At 37.0% G+C, this 26,963-nt stretch overlaps 1 protein-coding gene across 1 annotated transcript in view; it reads left to right on the forward strand.

Annotated features, from left to right (window-relative positions):
- PLPP4 (phospholipid phosphatase 4) overlaps nucleotides 1–26,963 on the forward strand; it is a 132,174-nt gene that overhangs the window by 30,312 nt on the left and 74,899 nt on the right. Inside the window, exon 2 of the mRNA XM_034440276.3 lies at nucleotides 24,739–24,847. Coding sequence (XP_034296167.2) covers nucleotides 24,739–24,847 — 109 coding nt within the window. The remainder of the gene's footprint in view (nucleotides 1–24,738; nucleotides 24,848–26,963) is intronic.

Here is a 26,963-nt window from a genome sequence, read left to right on the forward strand (position 1 = left end):
ACTTCTCATTCTGAAAAATAAAATCAAATATGAAGTAGCTCATGTTTTCTATCTCCCTGGGGGATTTAACTGAAATGTGGAGAGGCTGAAGATTATTGGGAGAGATAATTGCATGACGAAGGACAAAAAATTCACACACATCTTTGACTTCCTTGCATCTAAATAAATTTATAGATATCACATTCTGCCCATGAGAATTTATCTTCTCTGAAATAAATTTGAAAATCAGATTCTCTTTCATCAAATGTAGTGAGAAGTAGTAAAAAGAAAAATAGGGGATAATCTGCATAGTGCTCTTGTAGTCTTTAATTTATAAACTTTAGATATTTATGTTACATGTGCCTGCACAAAGAAGAAGAGAAACAATATGAGTCATATTGTTACTGCAAAAGAGATATACTCACAACATTGGATTTAAATAATGGCTGGTCTATATTCTCTAACTTGATAAACATAATTTTTAACTGAAAACTTTTATTAATCCTTTATTTATTAGCTATTGGGGCTGTATGAAACCTTGAAAAGTTGATTCAGTTTTAAGATTTGATTGAATCTCCCCTTCAAATTGAATCTCAGGAGTAATTTAAGACTACAGGTAATCAAAAAAAAATTTCAGAGAAGAACTGAAAGCATTTTTGGAATTTCAGTAGACTTTCTACTTGTTCTTAGCTATTCCAGTTTCTCTTTTATGTAGTGATAAAGCTGAAGGTAAGCTGGAATACTGCGATTGGTTCTCTAAAAATGAGATGAATAGCTAGCCAATGACATTTGCTAATTAACCTACTAGTTCAGAACTGTATGATGAGAGGAAGGATGACAGTCTAGTCTACACTTAAGCCAGGCTTATTATTTTTACACAATATTTGAAAATATTTTTCATTTAATTGAGCAAATCACAATGGAATGAGACCTTGTCCACATTGGTTCAATACATTCAATAAGTTTTATTTATCCTTACAGAAGGGTTCCTTTTTAATGCCTTCTAATTCTGCCTGAAAAATGTAGAAGTAATAATTTTGATGCACAATTGTGAAATCCTTGAAGCTGTCTGAAAGAAACCAGGTGAATTCTTAAAGGGTTCCACCATCCTGCTTTTATGTTCACCCTGTTCAAGGAATTTTTATATTTCTCCATTGCATTATATGGCCTCTCTGTCTATTGGATTGAATCTTGACTTAGTTTAAATCTTGTTGCCTTCAAATCTTGAATTGTTGGCCTCTTTGAACCTAGAATTTATATCAATGAAGACTGATTTTACATAGCTTTTTGACATCTAATATGGTACTTATCCAAGTGCTCTGGACACATTGCAAACATATAACTGTTGCTAATAAAGGCATTCATACAAAGAAAATATTCCATATATTGTTCTGTGCAACAGCTCTTTGTACACAGTTTACATTCTCCTGTAAAGTAGGTGCCTACTTTCTTAAATGTACTTATGTGAAAGAAGTTGTAGATTTGAAAATAGGTCAGTGCAGTTTCTTTTCAAAGTTTTTTTTCTATTTTATTTCATTTCTACCTCATTGTATTACATTTTGTTGCATCTTGAGCATAAATGAAAAGGAGAGGCATTACTTCTATGTTATATACATTACTATAGTATATTTTTTGTCTTCTCACCCCCTGTAAAGAAATAGATTATCCTGTTTGCTTTTTTGCAAAGTTTGTTGGTGCTACTGAATCTGCAATCATGCACAGAATCTGCAGCCCTTGGACAAGCTACTTTGAAACTACCCAACTAGTAATAAAACATTTATAGCAATAAAGACAGAATAGCTATAGCTAGCAATAATAGCATATTTGAAACCCAATATGCTAAATCTAATCTGGACTGCAAATTCAATTTTGCGCAATGGCTCATTGGACAAAGTCAATGCTCATAAGCATACATTCCTAACCATGGTGATGCTAAAATGTTTATGACCTCATGATGCAAGTTTTGCCCTTTGATGTTTGATGCATCAAAGGGCAAAACTTGCATTGATCTCATGCAAGTACATAAGGGACAGATACGTTGTCGCTTGTTTTTTCTTGTCCACCAGACGTTATGTCACTGTATGTTTCTCCATTGCTTTTATAAAACATTTTGTTTTATAAACAAAGTCGTGTCTGATCCATCGCAACCCCATGGACAACTTTCCACCAGGCCTTCCTGTCTTCTACCATCCTCCGGAGACCATTTAAGCTCACGCCGACTGCTTCAGTGACTCCCATTCAGCCACCTCATTCTCTGCTGTCCCACTCTTCTTTTGCCCTCCTATAGGTAATTTGTGGCAATGCTTCAAAAGTTACTTTAAGAAATCAAATCAACTTTAACCACAGTCTATATTCACAAAGTATTGCAACAGTAATTCAGTAATTCTTATTTAGCAGGATCTGATCCTAGATAACCCACATAAGATCATGAACTGAAGTTCAGAATGCTCTAGGCACTTTTAGTTAATTGTTGCAGTCAAATATACTAAAAAAGGTTTCTAATGCACTCACATGATCTGCAGATGCATCTCCCATAAAATGGTACCTTCACTTGCTGAGTTCATACAGATTTCAAAAGCACCACTGAAACGTGCATAATTTAAGAGAAAGCTGAATAACGCACAAATATCACATGCAGTTAAAAATATCACATATACATTAAACAATAATGATAAAGAAACCATTGGTTGCAGAGGTTTCCTGAATCATGTTATTTGGGAAAAACACCAATCATTATTAAAATTTCTTCATCAGCACAAACTGTGACTGAAACCAATCAAGATAATGGCATAAGTGCACAAGAGGAAAGCAGAAGAACACATTCATCTCAATTTTCCTCCAATTTCCCCCAATTTTTGCAATTTACAGGTATCTGAACTTTAGCTCTCAGAATTCTCATCACGCTAGCTGTGGAATTCTGAGATTTGAAGTTTCCAAACCTTGGAATGGCCACGGTTGGGAAACACTGACTTAGATCATCTTATGAATTGTGCCTTTACTGGTTTAGTTTATCCCAACTGGCAGTGAAATGCATAAACGAACAATGACTAGATGATGAAAGAAGGAAGAAAGAGAAAGAAAGAAAGAAAGAAAGAAAAAAGAGAGACAGAGAGCTAAATTGATGCAACAAACATGCACATATTGATCAGAAATACTACTGAAATAGAAGTTCCATATTGCAATCTAAATTAGTTGACTTAATTTTAACTAATGAAGGCATGACTAAACAAAGCTCCATTACTTTCAACAGGACTAAAAGCTATAGTCTATATGCAGTTCTGTATTTTATTATTTTTAGCTTTTGAGTAACTGCAAAAGTAATTTGGATGCCTAAAATTCTTCATGGAATATATAAGCAATTAAAAAAGAATTGATCTCTCAATTTGGAACTTATACACTGGCAGCTTTTGAAATTATTGGGCGTACATAGGAACATTCTCAGGGGATCCTTAAACATATAACTCAGTTATATAAATTACTGAAGAGCATTACTAAGATAGACACTGATGATTTACAAGTACTCTGGAACAAAGAAAGGCAGTATCTTGTCTTAAGCCTTTAACAGGAGATTAATTTTAAAAAGATTCTTTTGTTATTCCTGAAGCAATGACCTCAGAATGTTTATAGATAATTAAAAAATGTGACTTCTTTGTGGTATTTGACTTTGTAACTTCAATCAGGAAAGTTTCGTTGTTCTATCCAGGAGATATAATCAGAAAAAAATAATTTTAAAAAGAAAATTTTAGCAGGGGAAGATTTACTTTTGTTACAGATCAACATTATAGAATTATAAAAGCTTAATTTTTATGCCAAGGAAGATCAGCTATGGTTTAAAGAAAATCAAATTACAATTTTCGCCACAGTTTGAAGCTTCATATGAAAAGACTTAGAGAAGCAGTAATTTAAAAATGCTCCTGACCTGGATGAAGAACAAGCACTGTTTATATCTAATAACATGCTACTTTTGCGGTTCAGAATTTATTTCTTATATTTAAGTTTATCCTCATACCAATCTAATTAAATTTCCTTTCCTGACTCTAGTAATAAAGACATATAAATTAATGAAAATCATCCAAAAGTTTGTTGTAGTGGAGGTGTCTTGGCAACATTTCGACAAAGTCTCATTCGTCATCTTCAGGCTGGTGTTTTCGGCTTCGTGCTTCTAACATTGCTCCTAGAAGCACGAAGCCGAAAACACCAGCCTGGAGATGACGAATGAGACTTCGTCGAAATTCTGTGTAGGTAGTCTTTGGTTAATGATCACAATTAAAAGCGGTACTTCTGTTGTTAAGTGAGTTATCACATGCCCATAAAAGGCTTACAACCTCACCTCCACTCTGGTTGTTAAGACAATTATCCATGGTCATTAAAGAAGATATCGTGAATGGTATGGTGGCCTAGAGGTGGAGTTCTCGCCTCACAATCAGGAGGCCATGAGTTCGATTCTAGGTAGAGGCAGATATTTCTCTCTCTGGGCACACTGAGAATATACTGTATCTGTTCAAAGAAGCAGTGAGAAAAGACCAAACCTTCTGTTGCCTTGGCATCTTATCTCTGTGCTTTCATTTTGGGGTAGCTCACCTAGAGGCAACTCCGCATTGGCTACAGGAAGGGCAACTGGCCAGTTAACCCTCAGCTCCATTCAGTTGCCCAGGCTCCACCCCGCAAGGGATTACGCGGTCATTAAAAGAGGATGATGATCATGATGATCATGATGATTAAAGAAGTTATTGTGCAACTTGCAATTTTACTGTGACTACTTCATAGTTGGAAACTGGCTGTGAAGATGCAAATGGTAATCATGTGACCATGGAACCCTGTTGACAGTCATAAAAGTGGTTACAACCCCCCCCCTGAATTTTGATCATGTGACTGCAGGGACGCTATAATGGTAACACCAGGAGCCCTGGTAGCGCAGCAGACTAAAACACTATTATTAACATCAGCTGCCTGAAATTACTGCAAGTTCAAATCTCATCAGGCTCAAGGTTGACTCAGCCTTCCATCCTTTCTAAGGTAGATAAAATGAGGACCCAGATTGTGGGGGAAATAAGCTGACTTTGTATAAATATACAAGAGTATGAAGGCTATTGCTTAACGCATTGTAAGCCGCCCTGAGTCTCCGGAGAAAGGTGGCATATAAATCAAATAAAAAATAAAATAAAATAAAATAAGGGAGCCATATTGGAACACTTTGGCTATAAATGTATACTGTCTTACATTTCTTTTGGAAGACTCATTGTTTTATGAATAGTTTGTCCTGTGCCTTGCTTTTGATATACAGAACACAAACAATATACCAATGACATGGAAATCGACATTGTACATTTTTACAATCTCTAAAAGATTAATATAAGAAAGAATGAACCATCTATTTTTTGTCTGTTGTACAAGATTCTGAAGACATTACCCCTAAATGTTGAAACTACAATTATGTCACTAGGAATCTTCACTGATAAAGTAATTCCATATGTGGTACAGACACAAAATAGTATGTATTTAATCTTTGTGTGTTAAGTTAGACAAATTAATCTAAACATAGATTAATAGTATAATGTGAACATATTTTTCTCTTTTCCTTCTGTTATTATTGTTTCAGTTTGCAAAGTAATTAATTATATCCTAAAATGTTAATACAAAACAGGATATTGCTGTTCTTTGCACCAAGTACTGAGCTATCTATGTGGTTGCTAGGAGTTAAAAAAAATGACTTGATGACACAGAATCAATTAATCAATATGTTTAGTTAGGCTCTCTGAGAATGTTACTGTATTTGCCCAATAATTTTGAAGCTGATGGCAGATGCAAATTGAGAAATCAATATCTTTCTGTTCTTCTTCTGTATTTTTCTGTACCATGTAGATTGTATTTATTTTATTTGTACAATATAATATTCAATCAAAATTAGTGGGAAAACCCCAAAATGATTTTAGATTACTTTTTTATTTCTGCTTTGGTGGATGACATCATCCATTGTAAGGTGGACTCACTGCAGTCTTAGACCATGCTATAGTGTCTCTGTGTAATTTAAGAATTACAAAGTAGCTAATTCTACACAATTTTTGAATATTTCTCTTCTAAAATATTCTCTTTGTGGAATATAAAAACAACACCTGGGGCTTACTGATACATTAATCCTTTGGGATGCATTAAGGAATCCATTTGGGAAACTTATCTGCAAAATGGAAGTGAACATTTTGCAAGACCACCATTCAGAAAATGTGTATTGAAAAATTAAACAACTGGTTCTTAAATCCAGCAGCCAAAATAAAGATGAAACAAGAAAGGGACAGAAAATTCTAAGCTAATTTTTTGTAGTAACTTTCATTAGAACTAAAAGTCCTATTTCTTATTTCTAAATAAATGTAGGAATTCCCGTTATATATGTTGATGGCAGCAAGATTACTTTATGCAAAAATAAAAATAAATAAAAATGGGAGGACACTTTGATTCCCAGAATGGATGAATGGCTGCAGGAGTTGATGGATTTGGCAGAGATGGCCAAATTGACTGCTGTGATTAAAGAAAAAAACACAAATAATTTTGTTTCTACTTGGAAACAACTTCTGTACATTGTCCTTGAGGTGGAAAAAAAAATAAACTTTGATTTTGGGTTTTATCAATTAGATAGGTTTACTGTTATAGAAATGGCTAATTTATACTATTATATAAAAGTAAAAAGCTATTTTTTTACTATTTTTGATGCTATTAAAATATTTTACTGCACCCAAAGGAGTCGGAAGTCAACACCTTTCTTTTTCGTCATTTCCCTTCTCCTTCCCCCATTTTCCTACTGTTTTCTTTTGTATTTTTGTATTTTATATCATAAACTAATAAAAAATGTAGGATTTTCCCTATTGACATGCATACTTAGGATTTGTTATTCGGAAGTTAACAGTGATATAGCTGATGCTTGTTTCTAGGAACTCCTTCATCATTTTTGCTTTGTACTCTGCAGGGCACGCTATTTTAAAGTTTGAAATTATTTGGTTTTCTGTTTCATTGTTTTGACTGAATTTTCTGATTTTTCTGCTACTAATTTGAGGCAGGATTTCTAGAAAGTACCTTGATTAGAATCTAAAACTTAAACTGGTTATTTTGTAGAATGGAAATGCTTTTTTAATCTTTAGTAAGATTTAACAATAACAAGTAAAATTGTCAATTTTAAAAAGTCTACTTTGCTCAGGTCTTGTGCTAATTTTAGTTTCATCGTTAATCACTTATAAAATGGGGGTGTTAATTGCCTTTGAGGAAGACTTTGGGCCACTTGTTTGGCAGTTTAAGATGTTTTTGCAAGAATGCCTGCCCTGTTGTAATTTGGATGTGGATGTAGGTTTTAAAGAATTTCTAATATGAAAAAGGTAAATGATTCCACTGTGATTTTCTTCCCATTGCGTCCAATTATTTTGAAACCATCATTCTAATGCTTTGTATCAGCATTATTTAAAACTAAATAGATCCCGGAAACTCAGAATCCATTAATTCCTGACTTAGACTCTTCATATTACAAATAGCACTTATTTATTTAGCATAGGGCATACAATGTTAGGGAGAGCTATACGCTAGACAGACTGTGCAGTCCTGACATCCAAAATTGCTAGTTCATTCTGTTCAACTGTTGTGTGCCTTAATGGACCTCAGGGAGCTGACTAGTGGCGCTCAGAGATCTGGTTCTTCCGAGCTCCTGCTCTGGTCTTACTTTACTTTGCCTTAGATTGCGTTGCCTTTTGTCTGGCCAGGTCCAGCATTAGCTTCCACTCTCCGTGCACACAAATACAATTAGGATTTCCCCACCAAAGTGATACCCATTTATTTACTTGCAATATTGCATGCTTTCGAACTGCTGGGTGGGCAGGAGCTAGGGACTGAACAGCGGGAGCTCATCCTCTCTTTCAGAACTGGGCTCAAACCAGTGGAGTACAGACCATTTTTGGCTGACAGTTCCATTATCATTAAGCCACTGCTCCATCACGTCCTCACAAATAGTAATTTAAAGCATCTTATAATTATAGAACTGCTGAGAATGGCAAGGTAAGAATGGGGACTTCTGATTTCTGGAATTTTTAAAAATACTATATTAAGTGTATATTAAAATAACTTTGATCCTTAGTACAATCAAAGACAACAAAAGTTTATGTTAATTTTATACATTTATACATTGTTAATCTCCAAAGTAAAAAGCAAGTATTGTTTTGTTCCCAAACACATTATTCAGCAAAGGAGCCAACATTTAATTTATCTTTAAGTGTAGAGCTGTTATTGCTTTATCCTCTTAAGATTTTCCAATTGCAACATATGGTTATGAAAGCTTGAACATCAGAAGGCTGGATAAAGCAAAATGGATGCCTTTGAATTACGATGCTGGCAGAAACTGTTGAGAATACATGGACTGCCAGAACAAACAATCATTCAAAACTAGATGACATGAAGCAGACTGCTTCCTGGAAGAACTAAAAACCAAATGTCTTGGATATATAACATAAAGCTAAAAGTCATTGGAAAAGATTCTGGTGCTTGGAATAATGGAAGACAATAGCAATAAAAGCCAACAGAAGATAAAGCTACTAGTTAATATCACCATAAAGGTATTATTAGAGGCATGTCACTTGGGAAACTCAACACTGTAAAAAGAGTAATGCTTAGAGCTAACATAGACATCCTTGATATCTGTGAGTTACACTAAGGCAGTGTTCAATTCAAAGCAGATGATTTTATGGTTTATTTTTCTGGAAACAATATCACTGAATGAAACGGAATTACATTCTGTGTAAGCAAACGAGTGGATAAATGTGTTAAGAATCACATAGCATAGAGCGATCACATAATATCTATTCAAATTCAAGGCAATCCACTCAACATCACATACTACACTTCTACGTGCCAAATGTAGATTCAAATTAGAATGAATTCAAACTTTTTTACAGTGAGCTTCAATGTGCTCTCAAGAAAATACCAAAAAAGGATCTGAAGGAAAAACTGTTACCAGATAACCGCCCTGAGTCCTGTTGGAGAAGGGCGGTATAAAAATCAAATAAAATAAAAATAAATAAATAAATAAAGTAACATTGGATGAGATTCTGAAATTTTAAAAAATCTCAGAGAATAATTGGAATAATTTCCCTATTTTGGATTTACAAAAGAGATTTAGAATTTAAAGAAATTTATAACAAGGATCAACAATCATGTGAATGGATACAGGACTAGACTGCTCTTTATAAAATAAAAAAAAGACTATAAAGTCACTTCATTGATTAGAGAAAAGATCTGGGTAATCTCTTGTGGATTTATTGATATCTTCCTGGATTTGATTATAATGAATATGATGTAAAATATTGTGTGTGTGTGTGTGTGTGTGTGTGTGTATAAAAGAAGAGACAAACATCCCGATCTCTGAACTTAAAATATATTATCACTTAGCTTTCATTAGCTTCTGCTAACATCGTCAGAGTGTAAAAACTACAATTCAAGAGATATTCACCTTTATACATTATTGATCAATTTGGCCATTGTGTGCATGATAGGCCTATCCACCCACCTCCCACCTATAATTAGCTCTGTGATTTTACTTCAGACATGTTAATCAATGGAGGCTTAACTCCTATTCCTCCTCTATTGTGCACCGCTTGGGCTGCCTATCTGCAATGTCTGTCCCTTCTTTTATAGTTACACCTGGAACTCATATCTTTAGGACTTCGCAATATATATCTATATGTATATATATATGTGTGTGTGTGTGTATGCGTGTGTGTGTGTGTGTGTGTGTGTGTACCCTGTTTCCTCCAAAATAAGACATCCCCTGATAATAAGCCCGATCGGGTTTTTGACCGCATGGCAATAAGGCCAAGCACTTATTTCAGGGTTCAAAAAAATATAAGACAGGGGGGCTTTTTATCAGGTTTGCCTGATATGCCAGTTGCGTCCCTTTCTGGATCGGGACTCCCTACGCATGGTCACCCAGGCACTGGTCACTTCCAGCCTGGACTACTGCTATGCTCTCTACATGGGGCTCCCCTTGGGGTGCACCCGGAGGCTCCAGCTGGTCCAAAATGCAGCTGCGCGGGGGATTATGGGAGCGACAGAGCGCTCCCATGTGACACCTCTCCTGCGCAAGCTGCACTGGCTCCCGGTGATCTTCCAGGTGCACTTCAAGGTGTTGGTGACCACCTTTAAAGCGCTCCATGGCTTAGGGCCGGAGTATCTACGAGACCACCTTCTGCTGCCAATAGCCTCCACCGGCCAGTACACTCGCACAGAGAAGGCCTCCTCAGGGTGCCATCGGCCAATGTCGGCTGGCAACCCCCAGGGGGAGAGCCTTCTCTGTGGCGGCACCTGCCCTCTGGAACAACCTACCCCCAGAGATACGCATGATACCAGACCTCTGGACTTTTTGTCGGGCCCTGAAAACTTATTTATTTCATCTAGCTGGGCTGGTTTGATCCCATCCTTTCGGTTTTAATTTGAAATTGGTTTTAACTGGGTTGTTTTAAATTGTGGGCCGAAATTATTTAATATCTTTTAAACTGTTTTTAAATTTTATATGCTATGTTTTATCTTGGCTGTTCACCGCCCTGAGTCCTGTTGGAGAAGGGCGGTATAAAAATCAAATAAATAATAATAATAATAATAATAATAATAATAATAATAATAATAATAATAATAATAATAATAACAACAACTGACTACCTACAACGCCATGACCATGTTGCTAAAATCATTCACTGGAAATTGTGCCAGAAGTTTGGATTTGAGTACAGCAAAAACCACTGGGAACATCAGGTTGAGAAAGTTTTAGAGAATGAGAAACTCAAGATCTTGTGGGACTTTAGGATTCAGACTGACAGGCACTTGATCCACAACACACCTGACATAACAATAGTTGAAAAGAAAAAAGTATGGTTCATTGACATTGCAATACCTGGTGATGCACGAATTGAAGATAAGCAGCAAGAAAAAATCACAAAGTACCGGGACTTACAAATTGAAGTTGAGCGACTGTGGAAAAAGAAATCGTGTGTTGTCCCGATTGTAATTGGAGCCCTCGGAGCAATACCCAAAGGGCTACCCCGCTATTTAGAAATTCTAAATTTGCCGGACTTGAACATTTTGACTCTACAAAAAAACACCTTATTCGGAACAGCTTACATCCTCCGACGATACCTTAACAGTTCCTAGGTCCTTGGTTAGGACTCGAGCTGCTGAGCTATTAACCAGCCTCAAAGGCTGTGAATCTCACTAAAGATTAACCAATAAATAATAATAATAATAATAATAATAATAATAATAATAATAATAATAATAATAATAATAATATTTTTTGGGAAACACAGAATATGTATATGTATATGTATAATGTATGTGCGTGTGTATATATATTTATTATAATTTTAGATATTTTAATATATTCTAATTATATATATTTCTCTTAATTAAAAGTAAGGAATTTTGGAGAGTTTGCCTTTTTACAGAAGTTCTTTTTATTTGTCATGTTAAACTTTAAGTTTTTTTGTCCCTATACTAGGATGCTGGGATTTTTTTATACTTGTGAAATGTATGTTAGTAGGATAGTTGTGTACTGAGTGTCAGACTTTGATGCTATCTCAAAATAAACGAATTTCCAAACTGCCAATCTTTAAGGAAATCTTTTCTTTAATTGAGCACAGCCACCGGATCATGACTCAATGCGGACAAGACTGACCTTTTGCCCCCCAATCCCTCCCTTTCCGATCCCCAAATCTCTGGTTCTCATTGGCTATCTTCCAAGTCATTCTTCAGACTTCTTGGCTCGTCATTTCCCAGGAATGTCTCCCCCTTCATTTCCACGACAACCCGACTTCAAAGGGATTTAGCAGACAAAAGTTCAGAGCTTATCTCTCTCTCTCCTTTGCTCTCTATGCCAGTGTCGAAAGGCTGACATTGAGCCTTGTCTTTTGTAAAGGAGAAATGGTCTCTGTCATGTGAAATTGTGGATTTTTTTTTTTAATTTGATTTATATGCCGCCCTTCTCCGAAGACTCAGGGCGGCTTACAATGTGCTCAGCAATTTTGTTTATAATAGAATATTGGGAGAGCTTCATAACTTTTAAATGGAATTTTGTTACAGTTAAGAGACAAAATATGAGCTATTGAGTTTTGTATATGTTAATTAATGCTATAATCTTAGAGCTCTGTCTGGATTTTTTTATTGTTAACTTGGATTTTGGGAGGAATTGGGTTCTCTTTTTTTTCTTTATATAGATGTATATTTATTTCCTCTTTTTCTCTTTTTGGTTTATATTAATTTTTTATAACGTTAACTAAAGCTTTTAATAAAATTACTTGTACAAAACAATGAGATGAATGAGACTATAAAAACTTGAAATTTGAAATGTGATGGTTGTGCTTTGTTTTCTTTTCTTTTTATATAATTTTATTATAAAAGTTAGTAAAGTGGTTTAATGTCTAGACTCTGAGATGGGATCCTGTAAAAACATCGAAGATGATTTTTCTCCTTAAAGCAAACTTGCATAACTTATGGCCATACAAAATCTGATCTTAGCCTTTTAGTCATTCAGTCTCTGCCTGACTTCAGAATGGCTCCTAAGCAGAGGTGGGTTTCAGCAGGTTCTGACCAGTTCTGGACAACCGGTAACAGAAATTTTGAGTAGTTCGGAGAACCAGTAGTAAAAATTCTGACTGGCCCCGCCCCCATCTATACTCTGCTTCCCAAATCCCAGCTGATCGGGAGGGAATGGAGATTTTACAGTATTCTTCCCCGGGAGTGGGGTGGGAATGGAGATTTTACAGTATCCTTCCCCTGCCATGCCTACCAAGCTATGCCCACCAAGCCATGCCATACTCACCAAATCACACCCACAGAACTGGTAATAAAAATTTTTGAAACCCACCACTGCTCCTAAGGTACCTTGCAATAAGTTTCAACAGCTAGTTAGTCTCAAAAAGGCAAACCTTTTACTTCTGTCCATTTGCTGCTGCTTGTTCAGGATTTTATTTGCTAAAGATTTTTTGTAATTAAAAATATTCCTCCGAGGTCAGAGATTTGTATACTAATCTAATATAACGGAGAAGATGTCCTTGCACTGGTCTTCAAATAAAATTGATTTGGCTTCTGCGTGTGCAAAAGGAAAAATTTTGTCTTAATCTATGATTAACTTGAATCAACCAACAGAAATGGTTCCATCTTGTCACGTTCATAATATGGTATATAAGACATAAAGCCAATCAAGGTATCTGGCACTTGAAGCAGAACATTTTCTCTGACAATAACAACACACATTGATGATAAAGTAAATCACATGTTGCTGCCCTTTCATTACTCCCAGATTTAGATGGTAGGGCATACATACATCCTGAATTCAGGGGGAAAAAAAACAAGCTGAAAATAAATGAGACCCCATTTGTACTTTAAATAGCCTTGGAATGTGATCTCTTGGAAAGATCTGGGAAAAGATCTTTGGACACCTTTGTTTAATATGATACCTACATTCTTAGCTTGCCTTTAAAATCTAATTCTTCTGAATAACGAACTAGAATGGTTAATATTCTTTTTTTTTAAAGAATTGCATTTACAGTTGAGTTGTCATTTTTGGCACGAAGTGTAAACAGTGCAAAAAAGCTATTTCAGTGCTTTGTGACGAATGTGTTTTTCTGATGCAGAACCACAAAATAAGTTAGTATGAGTTTTGCGTTGTCTTTAGCCCAGAAAATTGGAAATGAAATGCAAAATATTTGCAAACTTAGATTCTGCTGCCCAAGGTGAGGTTTAGGGGGAATAATAATTGTAATAGTTCTGTCTTGTGATGCATAACAGTAGAAAGGTAATTAAGACCAAATATTTGCAGGGTTTGTTTCTTAAAAGGTAGTTTGAGCCAATATTTTTATTCTTATTTTTTTTTATGCTACATTCTTCATGCTGTGATTATTAATGCTCATATATTTCTCAACTAGACAAAACAATATTTTGTTTGTATGGGAAAAGAAACTCGATCAGTTTTCCATAATTTGATCTTCTAATATGTTAAATTACATCTGCCACAGTAATCCTTGCTGCCAATTTTTTAGAGCTGTGGTAGATTCCAGTAAATTTGAATGTTGCCAAATGATTGGAAAGCCTAACGTAACACCAATCTAGGAATGTTCCAAAAGTGCTTTTTCAAGAGGCAACTGGACTTTCTGGTTTTTCTTTGAAGATGTTCCACTTCTCATCCAAGAAACTTCTTCAGCTTCAGAGCTGAAATGTCTTCAAAGAAAAACCATGACCTGGATGACTGAGACTCTCCATATTCACCAATCTAGGAAGAAATTCAGTCAATGGTTACTATTGTTTGCACTGATTTGCAGAAGCTACCTATATCATCATAGCCACCCTTCCTTTTTTGCTGGAAGGTATAGTCTCTGAGAATGGTAACTGTAATATTATAATTGCTTGCACTTACACAAGTTATACTAATAGAAAAATGTTTTAGAAAGCAGAATCAAAATATCTAAATACAGTGCATTTGGAAAGCATTGTATTAATCCTTACAAATGGACAAATCTGTATATTTTGCCAAGTATGAATGCAACTATTGTTTACAAAACTCTCTGTGATTTTTCCACATTCTACTTCTGTCTCCATGCTTCCGTTCCCATTAGAAAGTAAAGTCTTGAGCATGCAAAAGTGTTTCTTGAAACTTCAGATACAGACCTAGATTAGTAGATTGGCAGAATCTGGAAAGAGCAGGAGAGAAGACAAAGAATCAGAGGAAATCAAAAAATACCAAGTTCTGCAAATAGTTGAATGACAGTGGCAAAATATGTCACTTTTTTATTTTTCTCTTTTCCTCGTCTATTTCCTTATTGTATTTTTATACTAGTTATTTGTAAAAATAATAAAGGCAGGGTACAAATAAATAAATAAAATATTATCATGTTTTCCTGAAAATAAGACCCTGTCTTATATTTTTTTGAACCCTGAAATAAGAACTTGGCCTTATTGCCATGCGCTCAAAATCCTGATTGGGTTTATTATCAGGGGATGTCTTATTTTGGAGGAAACAGGGTAAGAAAAAATAATAAAAATTAAAAAAAACACATGTTTTTGCATACATTTAACTTTCATATCATGAAAGTACTAGCACAGCACGATCATGTTATGACTCTGTTGAACTTCTCATTTCTCAATCAATATCACTTGACTGCAGTTTTAGAAGGAAATCATGAAATATGATGCCCTATCATAACTGCCAGTCATAATTGAGGTTGGACAAAGGAGGCTGTTGGTTTAAATAACATCACTATTGAAATTGTAATTTTATTCTAATTCATGAATGAAATAATAAAAAAAAAAGCCTGAAGGTGGAAATGTTTAAATCTCCAAAATGCCACATGCTTCTGTTAATATACTTGCATAGAAATTCTTCATTAGGCTAAAGAGACAGTGACATGAATGCAATGAAACTTAGAAACAAAGAAGCTCCAGGTGGAGGAAAAAAAGAGCCCGGGACTCAGACTGTCTACCTCTGACCTAAAGCATCAACAAGGATCAGACCAATATTTTCTTAGTTGCTGGAAATTACAAATTCAAGACTTTGTTAATAGGATGCGGTGAAATTTGCAGGCATGCTTTGAGAGGTTGAGATATGCTGAATTTGATAGAAATACGTGCCATATCCTGGAGATAGAGTCTTTTCGATCTTTATTTATTTAAAAGAAAATGCCTATTATTATTTGGGGACAGACTTTGATATTTTGTCAAGCAAGGATCAGTTTAACATACCTTTCAGACCTCTCAAGGAACTGTTTTCTAGATGCCTTCAAGTTTAGTTTCATCTTTGATATGGACAGATGGCCCCGCATTTCAACTGGACCCTGATAATTATCTATAATTAGCTCTTCCAATAATATTCATATGAGCTCTTTGATCCTGTCCATCCATCTTCTAGCTACCACTATGATTTGCTTGTGTCACATAGCCCAAGTCTGTTGAGTTTCTGCTTAATTATAATCCTCTTCCTCTTCCTTCTCCCCCCTCCACTTTTTCTCCATAAGGTAAAACTGGATAAGAATCTGTTATATACATTTTATTCTTTCTGCAGATCTCTGGATTACTGATTCACACATTAAAAATTGTGATTGCCACATTTGGTTCTGGACACTTTCGGAGTACTTTTACAAATGTGGCAACATGAAGCTGGATTTTAGTGGTTTGATTTGATTTAAGGATTGCATTTCAGCTAATTCCAATGCATACTTCAGGGACAATTGATAGCATGCTCTGTTTGATTGCTGAAATCTTTCAAATGTACAGTGATTCTTTCTTAATCTGCAGTCTGTAGCCTTTGAAATGTGTGCCTTATCATACTGTTGCAAAGTGACATCAAACAATAGGATATTAAATTGGTACTGCCGTCTTACAAACCAAATTGGAAGCTCTAGAGAGCCCAAAGTGCTCACTTCCAAGTAGGCTTGTATAGGTTTATAGTCAAGATATATTTCAATATATCTAATTTAAATGGATGTTTAGTAAAGATCCAATTCATTTCTGTGTAGTTGCTATCGGCATTGTATCTTTGCCAAAACCGATCTTCACAATGTTTTTCACTGTTATTTGTTTTATCTTTAAAAATGGCAATGCTATGCTGCCAGTAAAAATCTGGGCACAAATATGACAAGTCAATATTATATTAAAGCGTATGTGTCTGCCTTGCTATTAATCAAATCTGAACAACGCAAGTATTTTGTATATTTGAGAGACACTGAATGGCTTACCTGCTCTTTTAAGGGTATTTGTTTTATTCATTGTAATTTCATAATAAATTTTCTGTGGACAGAAAAATATTCATATCCTGCTTTAGCACAACAAAACTACTAAAAACCAAAGTATGTGCTGGATATGTTTCAAATATCATTTTCAGGAAATTGAGTGTTTGACTGGAGAAGTCAGAAATATTAAGTTTACTCCAGGAGTTTTATAGCAGTTTTACCAAAATAACTATTCTGAAAGTATAGCTAGGGTTTCAGGTAAAGTCTGATTCTAGAAATGTCTATGAAGATTCTCAGTCATCACAGTTGTATCAAAATTGGTTTTTATTTTGGAAATGCAACTGGACTGATATTTTTTTTTAGGAAAAACAAGACTTTTCCTATCCTAGAAGCACTGGTGGGTTGCTACCGGTTTGCCCCAGATTGGGCGAACAGGTAGCGGTGAGAGGCTCTGCCCACCCACTTGGATGCTTCTGCGCATGTGCAGAAGTGTTGCGCATGCACGCGCGGGTGGACTCACAAGCGAACCAGTAGTAATGGGTTTTCAAACTTGCCCCTGCCTAGAAGTTGTATTGGATTGATCTCCCACGGCATCCAATACAACTGATGAAGCTTCCAAGATAGAAAGCAAAACATCTTGTTTTGCATTTCTCAAAAACCGGTCTTATTCTTGAACCTTCAATTTTCAGGAGATAATATTTTAAACCTACCTAGTGTGCACTTTTTTTCAGTGTATACCTGAAACAGGGGTCGTCAACCTTTTCCCATGGTAGACATTGATGTGACAATAAAAACGTAAAATATAAAATTGCCAACATCTTGAGAAAGTTCATGTGAGAACCAAGAAATATTGCATGATTCAGCTGGTTTACAAGATCTTGGTTATCTAACGTACATAGGTATAGATTTGGATTTAGATATAAGTAGTCACTATGGTACAGAACAGAGGTTGGCAAACTTAAACACTTAAAGAGCCACTTGGACCTATTTCCCACAGAAAAAAAACACACCGGAGTCACAAAACCTGGGTGGGAGTGGCCAACTCGATGTCACTCACCCAGTGAGTGTCACATGACTGCCCTAGCCACGCCTACCCAGCCACAAAACCATTCTGTCTCTCTCCCCCTCTTCCTATATCCCCCTCTCTCCCCCCATGTCTCTCTCCCTCTGCATCTCTCCCTCTCTTCCCCTCTCTCACTCCTCTCTATGTATCACTCTGTATGTGTCTCTATGTTTCTCTCTCTCCCCCCATCTCTCTCTCTCTGTGTCTCTCCCCCATCCCTCTGGGTGACTGGCCTCCTCCTCCTCCTCCTTCTCTTGTGATGTCCTGGACGGCTGTGGCTGATCCAGGAGCATGTGCATGGGCGGGGAGACCCTCTCCAAACGAACACTAAAGCACAGCAAAGGCACCCGCGGGGTGAGTGGCTGCTCGATTACGAGGGTCTTAACAGGATGGGGCTTCTTTCCTGCACTAATGCACTGGCCATCACCTTGCTGTTTCATCCCCCACCCCCAGCAGCTCTTCGGCTGAGTGCGGAGAGTGCGAACTCCAGCCTGAAGCGGCAGGAAGCAAAGGCTGCCTTACGTGCAAATGTGGCACGAAGGTAGGTACAGGGCAGCTTCTCTCCTGCACTCTCCTCCTCTTCCCACTCTCGTGATGCCCTGGCCGGCTGTGGCTGAGCCGGGAGCATGCGCACACGTGGGGAGACCCTCTTTAAGGAAGCCGCTGCCCACCCTGTGCGCACCTTTCCTGAGCTTCGGCGCTTGCTTGAGGAGGGTTTCCCTATGCGTGCGCACGCTCCCGGCTCAGCCACAGCCGCCAGGGCATCATGAGTGTGGAAGAGCCACACTCAAGGGGCCAAAGAGCCGCATGTGGCTCACGAGCCGTGTTTTGCCGATCACTGGTATAGAACTTTGATATCCTTGAATATGACGAATATATTTTGAAATGTCGTACTTGCAGACTAAATTTTAAAGAAGCTTCAGATGGTATTCATTCTGTGTATTGTGTGAATTGCTTATAGAATGTAAAATGAAAGAAATTCGATTTACAGTCTTTGGAAAGCTGTGAGCTCTGACTGGAAAAACCTGTTAATTATATATATTCACATGGGATGTATACGAGTACTAAAAAGCTAAGAAAAAGAGGATCTCAGAGGCATGTTTTGCTGCACCAAAACTATAACAGCAAAGAAAAGATATCCCTGACAAGTCTAATAGGAAGTCTAAGGTTGTCAGGGCTTGATTACAGCATTGGAAACATAATCTGGTGATGCTGTATTGATATTTTTGATATCTATACTCTTAACTTTGCCTTATTACATCACAGCTACATTATTAAAGATGCCAGACTTTAATGTAAAAATACTCACTACTTGTCAAACTGTCAAGTCTGGTCAATGCTGAGTGGAAGGGAAAAGATTGCCTGCAATTTATGGGAATGAGGGCTTGCTCTAGGATTTGCTCTAGAATAAGTCTTCCTTTCCAGTTGAAATAAAGAATATATCCTACTGTCAAATCAAAGTATGTGTCTATCTATATGTATGTATTTATAGATTTATAGAGCATCCTATCTCAAACATTACTCTGGGGACTTACATTAAAATAATAAAAATGTATGCAAATTTTAAACCCATAGCAATCAACATAATCAGGAGACATGGTGGGGCCCCAGGCTGAAGCACTGAGCCAAGTCTTCAAGGCCTTATGCGTTATATACTAGCTGCAGCTTCTAATGGTCTTCAAGGGCAGCCCCATGTACAGTATATTGCAACCAGTCCAATGGCATGAGTGACTATGAGAGGGCTTCTCAGTCTAGGACTAGGTGCAACCGGACATGGTGTAAAGCTGGGCATAGATGCTTCTAGCCATGTCTACCATCTCAAACAGGAGTTGTGGGTCCAATTGTGTGTGAGGCAATGTAACCCCATCTAGAAGCAAAGATGGCTATTTCCCCAGAAGCAGGGGGGTTGAATTAAAGCCTGTTGCATCCCAGTCTAGGCCCCTATTGCTTCTAGGCACTGGGAGACAGAAGCTCATTGGTTAATTACTTGATTCAAATAAGCAAAGTTCATACTATAATGCAGCAGAGAAAAGCATCAGCAAATGAAAGTCCAGGGAAAGTGGTAACATCAGTCTTTCCACCCAGCTGCTCTCACCATTAGGAAATAGGTAGTCAGATAGTGATAGAGAGATGTGGGAGAATGAGGCTGTAGTATGCCATTTGGCACTACTTCAGAAGTAGTGAGAATTTGGTTCCGTTGCTCTAGCATTAAATTTTCAACTGCCAGTATGTTGCATTACAGCACTTGGCAGTTTTTGTAGGGTAGGGAATCGGAACTTTCCAGATATTGCCAAACTATAATTTCCGGCATCACTTTGTACTGGGTATGCTGTGTATGTGTGTGTTTGTGTATATGTCAGGCTTCCAGATAAACCAGCATGAAAACATGAATTAAATGAACTAATTCTACTTTCTTGTAAGGCTGTATTCATGGCATCTTGCAAATTTGAAAGTACAAATTTCCTGCCATCATTTTTAACTGCTTGTTCCATTAGATTAGGGGGTCCATTAGGGTGGGTCCTTCCTAAGTTTCTTTCTCTAATTGTTAAGCCATTGTGGGCTCCTGCATCTCTTATCTGATCATTTCCTAGGCAGCATCCCTTCCCTTCTTTTTTCAAGGTCATCCACATATTCCATTATATCTGCCTTCCTGGGTGTTGGATTTCAAATATATCTGGGTCTTCCAGATGATCAGCCTTTTCCCATCTCAAACTTGCTGAATTTAATATAAACAATTCAAGAATCCAATTTAAGCCCAAACAAATTGTTCTGGGTCGTCCCCCATATTTCTGCTTTGTTAGGACATCAGGACACTTACAGGCACAAGATATGTTTATATTATTTACAAGTTTAGAACTTGTGGAAAATGCCTGCCAATTAGTGTTTGCCCTTTCTGGCTGTAACTGAGCATAGAGAACTGAGAACCAATTAGTGCTTGCTTGTCAACTAGTAACTGAATGCTTCACCCAGATCTGTACCTAAACTTGTTTCTGCTTCTCTTTGCAAAAACAAAAGATGGTAAATTGTCAGTATTTCCCTATATGCCCATGCTGGCAATCTTCAATTACATTCCACACTGTTAAAGACTGGCTTTTTTGAGCTCCTTTAGATAGTCATGCTATCTTCAGTAAGAGCAGACTATGCCTTTGAACATAAGGCAGAAAGACTCTTCAGTGTTTGAAGGTTACTGCATTGAAATAGCATTTCTCACTTCATGGATGTCACTGGTACAGGGATAGCTCAAAACAGCTTGCAATTGCAAGCCACAGTTGCAACTTCATATGAGGCTAACTCAGAGGTGGGTTTCAGCAGGTTCTGAAGAACTGGTAGCAGAAATTTTGAGTAGTTCGGAGAACCGGTAAATACCACCTCTGACTGGTCCCGCCCCCATCCATTCTCTGCCTCCCAAGTCCCAGCTGATCTGGAGGAAATGGGATTTTACAGTATCCTTCCCCTGGAGTGGGGTGGCAATGGAGATTTTACAGTATCCTTCCCCTGCCACGTCCACCAAGCCATGCCCACCAAGCCATGCCACACCCACCAAGCCACACCCATAGAACTGGTAGTAAAATTTTTTGAAACCCACCACTGGGCAAGCTTATGACACTATACTGTACCTTCAGATGAAACGGGTGTCAAACGTGCGACGACACGTCATCACGTGACATATCACAACTCCCCCCCCTTCGCTAAAATGGGGATTGGCGTAGCCAGCGCATGATGCATCTGGCCCATGAGTTTGACATCCCTGATCTGGAAGATCTGCTGTGGAGTCATAGTTTCTCACTCTTGATGTCTGCTTCATCTTTCCTTTTACTTTAGACCAGTGTTTCTCAACAATTTTAAGATGTGTGGGCTTCAACTCCCAGAATTCCACAGCTAAGAAAAAAAGGAAAAAAAATAGCTATTCTGCTTTTGCTTGCTTCTTAAAAAAATTCCTTATACAGGTAGTCCTTGACTTATGACTACAATTGAGCCAAAAATTTCTGTTGCTAAGTGAGACATTTCTTAAGTGAATTTTTCCCATTTTATGACATTTCTTCCCATAGCTGTTAAGTGAATCACTGCAGTGAATCTGGCTTCCCCATTGACTTTGCTTGTGCAAAAGATGATCACATGATTTTTGCACACTGTAACTGTCATAAATATGAGTCAGTGCCTAAAATTTAATCACCTGCCCATGGGGATGCTGCAGCAGTCGTAAGTGTGAAAAACAATCATCAGTCACTTTTTTCAGTGTTGAACACTCACTAAACACTCACTCACTGTTGTAAGTCAAGGACTGTCTGTATTCAAACATGTCCCTACTCTAGCAGAATAAACTTTTGCTTATGGGAAGCAGCATTTATGGAGCAAAATGGAGCAAATACTACCAAGGAGCCTTGGTAGTACAGTGGTCTAAAGCACTCTGTTATTAAGACCAGCTGCCTGCAATTACTGCAGGTTCGAATCTTGCCAGGCTCAAGGTTGACTCAGCCTTCCATCCTTTCTAAGGTAGATAAATTGAGGACCTAGTTGTGGGGGCAATAAGCTGACTTTGTATAAATATACAAAAGGATGAAAACTATTGCTTAGCACATTGTAAGCCGCCCTGAGTCTCCAGAGAAGGGCGGCATATAAATCAAATTTAAAAAAAATTTAAAAAAAATTGCAAAAGCAAGATAAACTGATTTTCTAATAAGACAGAAATCCTGCTAGTGAGAATCTGCTGTAAATGAGGATAGGAACCCAATAGATTCAGAACATAGGTGAAAGTGTAAGTATACTTTCTAAAACAACCAGATACACACAGTGTTCATCCTCAAATTTTTATGCTTCATAACACTGAGCCGTGGTGGCACAGTGGTTAGAATGTAGTATTGCAGTCTAATTTTGCCCAACTGCCAGCAGTTCGATTCTGAGCGGCTCAAGGTTGACTCAGCCTTCCATCCTTCTAAGGTCAGTAAAGTGAGGACCCAGATTGTTGCAGGAAATATGCTGACTCTGTATATTGCTTAGAGACAGCTATAAAGCACTGTGAAGCAGTATATAAGTCTAAGCGCTTTGCTATTGCTATAGCTATCTTTGTGTTTTTATGATTTTGCTGTTTTTATGTAGAATATAATATAATAGAAGAATAGAATTCTTTATTGGCCAAGTGTGATTGGACACACAAGGAATTTGTCTTTGGTGCATATGCTCTCAGTGTATATAAAAGGAAAAAAAGGGGGAAAAATACCAGTACATATCAAGAATCATAAGATACAACACTTAGTGATAGTTATAGGTTACTAATAAGCAATCAAATCATACTAGAAAACAAACAGAACAATATAAATCGTAAAAATACAAACAACATGGTTATAGTCATAAGTGGGAGGAGATACAGTAGGTAATAGGAAGGATGAGAAGAATAATAGTAATACAGTCTTAGTAAATAGTTTGACAGTGTTATGGGAATTAGTTGTTTAGCAGACTGATGGCATTCAGGAAAAAACTGTCCTTGTGTCTAGTTGTTCTGGTGTGCAGTGCCCTATAGTGTCGTTTTGAGGGTAGGAGTTGAAACAGTTTATGTCCAGGATGCGAGGGGTCTGTAGATATTTTCTCAACCCTCTTTTTGACTCATGCAGTAAACAGGTCCTCAATGGAAGGCAGGTTGGTAGTAATTGTTTTTTCTGCAGTTCTAATTATCCATTGAAGTCTGTGTCTGTCTTGTTTGGTTGCAGAGCCAAACCAGGCAGTTATAGAGGTGCAGATGACAGACTCAGTAATTCCTCTGTAGAACTGAATCAGCAGCTCCTTGGGCAGTTTGAGCTTTCTGAGCTGGCACAGAAAGAACATTCTTTGTTGTGCTTTTTTGATGACATTTTCTGATGTTAGGTGTCCATTTTAAGTCTTGAGATACAATAGAACCTAGAAATTTGAAGATCTCTACTGTTGATACTGTGTTGCCTAGTATTGTAAGAGGTGGTAGTATAGGAGGATTTCTCCTAAAATCTACCACATTTCTACTGTTTTGAGTGTGTTTAGTTCAAGATTGTTCCCGTTGCACCACAAGGCTAGTTGTTCAACCTCCTGTCTGTATGCAGATTTGTCGTTGTTTCGAATGAGATCAATCACTGTTGTATCATCTGCAAACTTCAGTATTTTAACAGAGGGATCTTTTGAGATGCAGTGATTGGTGTATAGAGAAAAGAGAAGTGGAGAGAGCACATACCCCTGGGGGGGCTCCTGTGCTAATTGTACAGGTATCTAATATGATTTTGCCTAGGTTCACGTGTTGCTTCCTGTCTGTTAGGAAGCTTATGATCCATTTACAAGTACGGTCAAATGTAGTACTCCAACAGCTATAACTGAAAAAGCTCTTATCTTCTGAACCAGGGGTTCTAAGCCCCTGGTCCACAGACTGGTACTAGTCCACAGCCCATTGGGAACTGGGCTGTGCAAGGGTGGGCAAGCATGCGAAACCCATTTGCAGGAATGCATGCAAAATATCCCTTCCGCCTGCTGCCGCTGGTTCGTGGAACCAGAAATTTGGGACTGCTCTTCTAGATCCTATTCACTGTTTAGCCAACTCACATTGTAAAAAAAAAAAAAAAATCATGTAATTTGGTTCTAGAATACTGAAATGTTAATTAATACTCAGCTTTCAAAGATGAGGTTTTGGGCAGTAGTGATGTAAATAAAAGCTCTTTAACTATTATGGTGAATGATGTCATGTCAGTTTGTTGGATTGATTTGATACATACACACACATAATTCACTCTGGGCTCCCGAAAGAGAGAAAGAGAGCAAGGAAAACAAATGATCCTTTCTATACATCTATTTGATTGCATGTGGCAAAATCAATAATTGATAATTATTAATTTTCTTAGTTTAACTTTGACAATTTTCACAACATCTCTTTTTGAAATGGTTTTTCAGTGTTTTGAAATTCATTGCCATACATGGTAAAACTTGATCTTATTGTTTGTTTAGTTTTACAGAATTTTTGGACCCATTCCAGAGAATTATTCAGCCAGAAGAGATCTGGCTGTATAAAAATCCACTGGTAGAATCTGACAACATACCTACGCGTCTCATGTTTGTAAGTACTAGAATTTAATGATCATTCAGTGGGTGACTGAGACACATTTTATGGCTGGAAAACTATGTTTTTAAAACAACAGATTGATAAGCAGGGAGATGCATTAATGCAATTCCTAACTGTGTAGTAAATTTAACACTGTAAAATAATTTGTTTGCATATGGTATGAAAGATGATGACAGCTAGTTAAGCAGTCTTATCACAATTATGTTCGCTTTTTATAAATTGTTGGCCGTATCATGGTTCATAAAGAATTCTGAAGTTAAATCAAATTGAGGTTTTAGAGGCCACTTACTGCTTGCTATCTAACATCTATATATATTTTTTTTACTCTCTGTTATAGCTGATCTTTTCCTCCTCATCACGATCACATATGCTTAGAAAGGCACCTGCACAGCAGTTAATGACCGGTATAGCTTGAATCTCAGTTCTTTTCCCAGTTCACAAGGCAGCTTGTATAAATCTCATAGCAAACTGTGCCAGAGGGCTTTTCATGGAATCCATGCCATGATGCTGTCTGGCTTTTCTTGGATTTGATAGCAAAACAGTATTACAGTCACTCAGGAAAAATGATGATGCTGGAAAGTCAATTATGGCTGCCTTGGCACAATAGTCAGGCTGGCTAAATAAGGAGTATAAAGACCTCTCTACGTTTAGGATCAGTTGGTCCATATGGAATGCCTAATTGTTTTAGTAGATGCTTTGAACAGATATACAAACTTTTGTTTTTTGTGCTCAGCAAAATGATATACACAAGTCATTTAATTTAAAGTGGTCCCTTTTATATTTCTTACATTTCTGGGGCATAGATAATGCTACAAATGCCTTGAAGTTGGGTGGATGGATGGGTGGGTGGGTGGATGGATAGATGGAAAGAAAGAAAGAAAGAAAAGAAACAAAAAAAGAAAATCTGGACACTTTTGGTGCTTATATCCTATAATTGTACAAAATAGTTATCTGGGAAGAATTCCTGACTCTTCATCTTTCAGTATACACTGAAAACCTGTGATTTTCACCCAAACATTTTAGAGAAGAATAGAGAAACTTGGGTGCTCGATTCCAATACAAACTATTGCTTTTAAAGAGGTGACTAATCAAAAGGTAAACGTTGTAGGATATCTGCATGTTATTCATATTTCAAAGGAGGAAAATTCGGCTTTCTTTCATTTGCTAACAAGGTAGTCTAGTTAAGCACTGATTTTTTTTAAAAAAAGAAGAAAAACAGCCACAGTTCAGTAGGAAAAAACTATGACTGGCATGAAATATGCTGTCAATGCTGAAGCATATCTAAGTGAAAGACAGCATGTTTCAGCATAACTATTAAATATGATTTATTAGTAGATTTTCTTATAGCAAAAAAAGAACAATTCTGAAATGCCTTTTTGGGATGATTTGCAAGACTTGGTGTCTTTTCAAGAGGCAACTGGGTGAGAGTACATGATGTATTCAATTTTTAGGACAAATAATTGTACACACAAACATTTGTTGCATGTTGTGTTGAAAGACAGTGCCCCCTCTCTACTTTTTACATTAATATGATGCGGTGATAGTACAACTTCATAAGCATGGTATTTTGACTACAGCACTTAATGAATTGTTTCTCCCTTCATGTTGAACTGTCAGAATGTCTGCCTGTCTATTGTCAAAAGTATAACAACAGCAACATTAGCAGCAGCGAAATAGCTGTTAAGAAGAGAATATGAATCTCCAAGGTCATGGAGTTCATTAGACCATTTGTCAAAACTTTGAAGCAAGCCCAGATTGATTTAACATCTAATCAAGATGTTATACAAAGGTGATCAAAAGATGGTTTCTTTTCTATTCTTTCAGTGTCTGGAAGAGTAATTTTATAAAAATATGTGTGCCACTGTTCTTGGCACTGCCAATACAACTTTTTAGCTATTCTCACAAGAGTAGTAGTATATAAGTGTGAGTTCCTGACTCTTCCAGCTTGGACCACACCTGAATCTCCCTTCTCCCTCTTCCCTTCCCTTCCCCTCTGTCTTTTATAATTGTTTTGTTTTTTTAATCTTTTAATTGTTTAAGTTTTAATTTAATTGTAAAACAGCAGAATTTTTGGGTAATCTCTTGGGTAATCTCTTGGGTAATCTATATA

The sequence above is a fragment of the Pantherophis guttatus genome, chromosome 6 (genome assembly GCF_059756535.1).
Source record: "Pantherophis guttatus breed Tessera chromosome 6, ASM5975653v1, whole genome shotgun sequence".
NCBI classification, from domain to species: Eukaryota; Metazoa; Chordata; class Lepidosauria; order Squamata; family Colubridae; genus Pantherophis; species Pantherophis guttatus.